Source organism: Balaenoptera borealis (genome assembly GCF_965194805.1).
Source record: "Balaenoptera borealis genome assembly, chromosome: X".
Classification (NCBI taxonomy): Eukaryota; Metazoa; Chordata; class Mammalia; order Artiodactyla; family Balaenopteridae; genus Balaenoptera; species Balaenoptera borealis.
Window position 1 is genome coordinate 47155685 of NC_138881.1, and position 8062 is coordinate 47163746.

The 8062-nt window shown below is 53.1% G+C and overlaps 1 protein-coding gene across 2 annotated transcripts in view; it reads right to left on the bottom strand.

Moving 5' to 3' along the window:
- The window catches only part of FGD1 (FYVE, RhoGEF and PH domain containing 1), a 36853-nt gene extending 32777 nt beyond the window's left edge, over positions 1-4076 (bottom strand). The window contains exon 1 of one of the 2 annotated variants that reach the window (XM_082376574.1): positions 2955-4076. In XM_082376574.1, the coding sequence (XP_082232700.1) occupies positions 2955-3261 (307 nt within the window). In that variant the 5' untranslated portion in view covers positions 3262-4076. The remainder of the gene's footprint in view (positions 1-2954) is intronic. The other variant, XM_082376575.1, reaches the window with a different exon arrangement.
- Between the last annotated feature and the right edge of the window lie 3986 nt (positions 4077-8062).

Genomic DNA, 8062 nt, shown 5'->3' on the forward strand with positions numbered 1-8062 from the left:
CAATAAGGCCTTAGGTTTTATCAAACTGGGAAATGGGCATAAAAACAATCAACCAACCCCCCACTAGGAATCAGGGTAACTAAAAGAGAAAGCACTTTGAAGCAATTCAAAGCTTTCACATGGATAAGATATATTATTTTAAAAACCATCCCCCCCACCAGGATGGGCCACTGCCCCTAAGGATGGTGATTCTATAAAGGCCTCAGCAGTCTGAGGGAGGAAGCGGGGAGGCACACGGAAATCTTAACATGTGGACGAAAATGTTTCAACCCTTTAATTGACGCTCTCCCTCTCTCTCTCTCTCACTCACACACACACACACACACACACACACACACACACACACACACACATCCCCTACAACTACCAACCCTGCCCTCTTTGGGCCAATTATAGGCAAGTCCTGTGGAGAGAGAAGCAAGTCACTTGTGCCTACCCCTGGGCTGGAAGGGCAGTGGGGGAGGCGGGATCTCACGCCCCATGCTGCTGTGAATCACATGGCCCAGCGCTTGTCTTGCCAGGGCCTGAGTAATTCCTCCGCCTCTTCTTCAGAAGGTTTTTCTCTTATTTTTTTTTTAAATTTTATTTCATTCTGCAGGCTTTGCAACCAGTATCTCATAGACTTCTCATGGCATTCTCTAGATGAGGAAATTGAGGCTCAGAGAAGGGAAGTCACTCACCCGGGGTTCCACAGTGAGTCAGTTAAGAATGGTTGGATGGGAGGCCAGGTCCTTCCCTGACACCCTTCTTATTCCCACTCCTCAACTTGAAGTGAAAGAAAGAAAAAGACACCCATCAATTAGAGAGGCAGGGACTTCATTGGGAAAAAGGATCGTAGGAACTTTGTGCTGCTTTTTGGGGGGAGGAGGGGAGTGGTTCAGGATGGGTATTTTGATTGTAATTTGGAAGGACTGATGGAGTGGGAAGAATCACTGCTGTGTATTGATCAGAGGCCAGAGATCAGAAGCCTAGATGCTGCCCAGCTACTGACTCCCATACCAAGAGTATCTGGAGGGCAGGAGCTCAGTTGTCCTTCTCTTAGACAATGGTTACTGAGGGCCTACTATGTGGTCCCTTTGTATCTGTTCAGGCATTTGTTCAAGGATTTATTGAGCACCTACTGTGTGCTAGGCACTATGCTAGTTGCTGGGGATACAACGGTGAACAAAACAGATATAATCCCCTTGCCCTCAAGGAGCTCACATTCTAGTTGAGGGAGACAGGCAATAAATAAGTAGACACATAGAATAAGATAACTGCATATGTACTAAGTGCAAAGATGGAAGTGCAGTGGCAATTTCGATGGAGACCCACAAGGGCCCCTACCTAAAGTGATCAGGGAAGGTCTCTCAGAGGAGGTGACATCTGAGCTGAGACCTGAAAGATAAGAAACAAGCCAGGTAGAGAGCAGGGGGAAGAGCTGCCAGGCAGAGGGAAAAGCAGATGCAAAAGCCCTGAGGTGGGAGTGCTTGTGGCATGTTTTGGGATCTGAAAGAAGGTGCTGCAGTAAAGTGGGTGAGTAACCTTCTCCACACAGTGTCTGTCAAGGGGAGTTTGGAAAGTCAGCAGGAGCAACATGCAGGGCAGGGTGTTAAAGGCCTGTTGTCAGCTGGTTATCTCCAGCCCACACCGAGGGAGCCCCTGAGAACTCCCAGAGGTTCCACAACTAGCCCAAGGTCACAAGAGCAGCAAGGGGCACATGTTGCCCATACTTTTATGCTTTACTAATGCTACCTGGTGCTGGGCCACAGTCCCCCCAAACCTGAGAAGCCTGGGATGTGGACCCTGGGAGGTCCCAGAGGCTCAACAGCTACTTCAAGTGTTGCCCAGTGGAAGATACTGCTCTTCCTCCATGGCTCCTGGGCTCAGGTCCACATGGGATGTCCCCAGACGGGGGAGGCCCTGCTGGACTCCTCAGGCACTCAGTTCTGTGCAGTGCAAAGGTCTCTCCAGGCAGTGGTGTGTGGCCCCAGCCTGACCTAGAGCTGCTCCACCTCTGCAAATCCAAGTTCAAGCATCCTGACTTCGCCTCTCACAAACAACCTTATAGCCCTGCACCTCTGCAGCTCTGCTACAACTGGCTTCTGCCTCCCCCCATCACCACCTTTCTGCTGTCTCCCTGCCTACCAGCCCCTCCAGCCCTTCCCTCCAACTTGACCCCCAAGGCCCACCTCTTCCACCTTTCTCTCTCATCAGCACCTTCTACTCCCTCCTTCCCTTGTCCTCCTGCCACATACACCTGGCAAAACCCCAACCTTGGATCAATCCACCATCCCTCTTTTTTTTTTTTCCACTCATACTCTAGAGCTGCTGAACAGTACAGGAGAAAATCACATAAGCAGAAGGCTTGGCTTTACTTTCATGGTCTCCAGCCTCAGTTTGGGAAGCAGAAAGACCATAGACTTTGGACTCAAATAGATCTGGTTTGGAATCCTGTCTCTATACTAGCTGTGTGACCTTGGGCAACTTACTTAATTTCTTTGAGCCTCAGTTTCCTCCCCTACAAAGTGGGGCTAATGATACTTACTTCACAGGAGGCTCCTGAAGATGAAATGAAAACCCATGTAAAGCACCCAGTGCCTGGCACAATGTAGGCGCTTGGCAAATGGGAGACTCCTTTTCTCCCATTCCCCCAAACAAACCCCCCTTACTGCCTTGCAATCCAGCCCCTTTTTCTTAGAGTGCTCCCTCTCCCATTAGCCTCAGCAGATGGAAGAGAAGAGGGTCGGAAGGGTTGAGGGGGCACAGGGGACAGAGAGGAGGCGGGAGAGGGGGGGGACAGGGGTTGAAAGAATTAGACGAAGGCCGAGGAGCGAGGGAAGGGGTTGCGGGTTGAGAAGAGACGAAGGGCTGGGGTGAGCGGGCCGGCCCAGAGGTGGGGCTTAAAGGGCCCGAGAACAAGAACCCGCTCCCAGGCCCATGGCTCGGGCTCCCATGCTTTCTCGATCACTCACCAGGCCGGGGTTGCGAGCCCTCCAGGTGGTAGGAGAAGCGCAGGGCCCGGTGGTGCTGTGGACTGGGGCCGCAGGGCAAGACCCGGGGGCCTGGAGCGACGCCCAGACTGGCGTCCGAGGGTCCGGCAAACTGGGGATCCAAGAGGCTTCCGAGAGCCGAGCCTGATCCCCTGGGCACCGGCAGTCCAGGCTCCGAGGCTCCAGGGTCCGAGTCGGCATAGGCCGGTGGCGCGGCGCTGGGGGAGTTCGCGGTTGGGTGTTCGGGCTCGGAAGGCCCGGCGCCCCCCGGGGCTCGGTGGCCGTGCATGGTCCGGGCCTGGGCGCGGGGCCCAGGCTCCCCGCTTGGCTCCAGCTCCTGGGGCGTAGGCGCGGGCGGAGGAGGCCCGGCGCCCGGCGGAGCAGCGGCCTCAGGCTCGGGGGGCGGGGCTGCGGGCTCAGCCCCACTGCGGAGACTCGAGCCCCCGGCCCGGGCCCGGGCCAGCAGCCGTGGCAGCGGTGGCAGTACCAGCAGCAGCCGCGGCCACCGCCGCTGCGGTGCCAGGCATCGCCGGCCCGGGCCCCGCGCGGGGAGTGGGCTCGGCGGGGCCGGGGGCCCGCTGGGGAGCGCTGTCTATGCGGCAGCGGCTGGGTGAGGGTCGGGGGGTAGCGCTCGGCGCGGGCTCTCTCGTGAGCGGCGAACCACTTCCGTGGCCCCGGGGCGAGCGGCCGGTCTGTTCCGAGTGCGTGTTCTCTTCTTTCTCCCCAGATGGGAATCGATCTGGGCTCTCCTGGCTGGTCGGAAAAGGTTCTTCCTCCCGCCGCAGCGGAGGCTGGGGGGCGGAGGGGAGGAGAGGAGAGGGAAGGGGAGGGAGGGAGGGAGGAGAGGATGGCGGTGGCGGGGGGCGCGCGTGTACGCCGCGCGCTCGGGCTGGGGGTTTCCCCCTCAGCCAATGCCTCCTGACGATGCTCCAGCGGCGGGGGCAGGGGAACAGCCTGGGCCCGGCTTCGCCGTCCTCCCCAGCCTCGGCCTGGGTCTCCGCGGCGGCGGGCGGGAAGGAGCCCGGGGAAGGGGGGTGGGGAGGCGGGAGCAGTCGCTGAGGCAGCCGCAGCCACAGCGGCGCTGGGACCCAGTTGCCCGGGCCCCGCCCCCTCGCCCGGGATTTGCGCCTGGCCACGCCTCCTCACTTCGGCCGGCCTCAATTCTCGCTGCGACCGCCTTCAAGGCCCTCCTTCTTCTTAAAAATTCCCCCTCGGCCTGTCCTCCCCATCTCCCCCTGGTCCCGCACAGTCAAGTCTACGGGCTCAAACCCCCAAATCTGCCTTTCTGTTCCATCTCAGTTCTGCCTCCCTCTGCTCATCGTTCAATCTCTTTTCCAGCAACCTTTCCACATGTTCCAAAGTTTCCCTAGAGCTTGGCTCATAGGGAACTTGCCTTTGATACTCTTCACGCAGCTCAGACCAGACCTCATGGTTCTTTACTTCGCCACTCTTTGGCCAATAGCCTCAGTTCCCAGGATTGTCGCATCTGCCTGGCAACATTCCAACCTTGAATCAGTCCAACTGTCCGCCTTTTCCATGCCTGTGCCCAGGCAGCTAAACACTGCTGGAGCAAACTATTCAACCTCACAGATTTGTGCCACTATAAACTCATGGTCCCCAGCTCCTACCAGGCCCTTGGTGCTGACCCACAACCCTACTATGCGTTCCCGGGCAGCCTTCTCTCTCATGCTCTGCAACAGCCATTTCTAACCTCCCTTTTCCTCAAACCCCCAACTTCTCCATCTGTCCCCTGACCCTCAGCAGATGACCCCACCTCCTACTTCGCAGAGTAAACAGAAGTCATCAAAAAGGAAGTTCTTTCCTTCTTGCCACCAAACCTACAGAATCTGTCCCTTGTTCCTTCCCAACAGCATTTAAACATACTCAGGTCTCTTCCATCTAAAAATTACCAAAAAATCTCCCTCTCCAACCACCTCCCTCTCTTCCCTCTATAAACGTCTCAAGAGTCGCCTACACTTAACTGTCTTAATTTTCCCACTTCCCACTTATCTTTCAACCCACTCCAATCTGCCTCTACTATTTGCCTGATACTGCTCTCTTATCAAGGTCTGCCATGGCCCATGTCACTAAATCCAATAGAATCTATTCAGAGGTTATCTTACCTGACTTCTTGGTAGCATTTGGCACTAGTGACCACTCCCTCCTCCTTAAACCACTTCCATGACACCACACTCTCAGTTTTCTCCTGCTTCCTTGGTAACTCCTTTTTACTTTCCAGACTCCTTGTCCAACTCTTAAATGCTGGTGCTCTTTAGGTTTTGGCCTGAGCTCTCTTCTCTCTCTCTGCTCTTTCCTATGATTATTACATTCATTCTCATGGTTTCAACTATCATTTCTTTGCTGATGACTCCCAAATTGATACAAGTCCAGGTACTTCTCCTGACCTATGCGTTCAATGGGTTAATAGACAGATAGCTCTGCCTGAATACCCTGGAGACACCTAAAGCCTCAGCTTCTCTCCAACTCAAGGTATCCTCCTCCCAGCCTTTTTGTCCTTCTTTGTGCCTTACCTTAGCGAATGACCCCAGTCAAGGCAGAAACCTGAGCTATACCCCTCTTCTTTCTCCTCCACTCCCATGCAATCACCAAGTCCCGTCATTTTTTATCTCCTGAATATCTCCCAAATTTATTTACGTAGTCTCTTTTATTTCTGCTGCTACTACCCTAATCTAGGCCAGCACCATTTCTAACCTGAATACTGTCACAACCTCCCTGTTTCAGTCGTATTCCCTGGAATCTAGTCTCTTCACTGTAGGCAGTATGATCTTTTGAAAAGGTAAACCAAAATCATATCACTCTCACGTTTAGAACCCTTCAATGAGTCCCCCACTTGCTCAAAAGGAAAACTACCTTCCTCAACAGGCAAAGTTAAGCTGGGCTCTTCATGATTTGACCGCCACCAGCCTTTCCAGACTCCATGCTTGAGTCAAAGCTGAAATTATTAGACTGTTCCTTAGTCTGTCTAGCTTTGGAGTCTTTGCATATGCTGTTGCATCTGCAAGAAATTCTGTCCACATCTCCCCAGTTCCATTTCATTTGTTCTTCAGATCTCTGCTCATTTGATGAATGCCTTTTGAGCACACACTTTGGGCCAGGCACCGTATGAGGCACTACTTATGCAGTGGTGAATAAGACAGACATGAACAAGATCATGGAAAACAAACTCGGCCCTCAGAATTTCAGTCTGGTGCTGGAGAGGACTTGAGGTAAACAAATACATAATTACAACATATAAACACACAAAATTACAAATTGTGATAAGGCTATAAAGAGTTGGAACAGGGTGATAGGAAAGAGAATAACAGGTGGGGGCAATTTAGCCTGAGATTCAGGCAAGGCCAATATTTAAGGTGAGTAAAGGAATGGGAGTTAGCCGATGAAGAGTGGAGGCAAAAGTGTCCCAGGCAGAGGCCACGGCAAGTGAGAAGGCCCTGGGAAGAAAGGGAAAGGGTATACTTAGGAACTGCAGGAAGGCCAGTGTGGCTGGAGCACAGTAAGCTGAGGGCAAGAGGTATGGGATGTGAGGTTGAGGAGGTAGGCAGGCAGAAGCCAGCTTATGTTGGGCTTTATAGGCCATGGTAAGGAGAATAGATCTTATTCTATGAGCAATAAAAAGGTACTGAAGCAGTGTTTTTTTAAAAAAATTATCTATTTATTTATTTTTGGCTGCGTTGGGTCCCCCCTGCTGCGCGTGGCCCCTCTGTAGTTGCGGCGAGCGGGGGCCACCCTCCACCGCGGTGCACGGGCTCCTCATTGCAGTGGCTTCTCCTGTTGAGGAGCACGGGCTCCTCACTGCAGTGGCTTCTCTTGTTGAGGAGCACGGGCTCCAGGCGTGCGAGCCCCAGCAGTTATGGCACACAGGCTCAGTAGTTGTGGCATGCAGGCCCAGCCACTCCACGGCATGTGGGATCCTCCCGGACCAGGGCTCGAACCCGTGTCCCCTGCACTGGCAGGCAGATTCCCAACCACTGCGCCACCAGGGAAGCCCTGAAGCAGTGCTTTTAAATGTGGGTCAAACTGCAGAAGGTAGGAGGGGTAAGCATGTCTCAGTTTGCATCATGTATGATCATGATGAAATAGTATCTCTTTTGTAGATACTTCCTATCCCCCAAATGCTGAAATACACTACATTGAAAGGTTTTAAGCTTGGAATTGACATGGTATAGTTAATGTTTAAAGAGATTACTTTGGCTGTTGTGGATTGGATTGGAGGTGGACAAGATTAGGAGTCTACTGCAATCAGAGATGACGGTGAGTGGACTAAGGTGGCAGAGGTGGAGATGAAGAGAGGTGGATTTGAAAGATATTTAGAATTGAAAGGGCTTGGTGTGGTGGCTTGCGGGTGGGAGAGGGAGGAATCAAGGATACCTCCCAGGGACCTGGTGATGTGAGGCCAGGTCATTCATCGAGATGAGGAAGACAGAAAAGAGGAACAGGTTTTCAGGGGAAGATCAAGAGTTCAGTTTTACATGCCCTTGAAATAGCCAAATGAAGAAGTCAAGCAGATAGTGGTATATATTGTACATCTCAGAGAGGTCTGGTTTCAGATATAAATGAGAGTTGGCAGTATAGAAATAGCATTAAAAAACCACGAGAGAAGAAGTCAGTCTGAGACAGAAGAGAAAGGAAGAGGATCCATGACTGAGCTCTGAGAAATTTCAAGTTTAGAGGTTGGATGAAGGAGTAGGAGGTGGCAAAGAGACTGAAAAGAGGTAAAGAGATAGGGACATAACTAGCGATGTGTCAGGGATGTTTTAAGAGTGCTGAGGGCTTCCCTGGTGGCGCAGTGGTTGAGAGTCTGCCTGCCGATGCAGGGCACACGGGTTCGAGCCCTGGTCTGGGAGGATCCCACATGCCGCAGAGCGGCTGGGCCCGTGAGCCACGGCTGCTGAGCCTGCGCGTCTGGAGCCTGTGCTCCGCAGCAAGACAGCCCGCAATAGTGAGGGGCCCGCGCACCGCGATGAGGAGTGGCCCCCGCTTGCCGCAACTGGACAAAGCCCTCGCGCGGAGACGGGGACCCAGCACAGCCAGAAATAAATAAATAAATAAATAATTATTTAAAAAAAAAA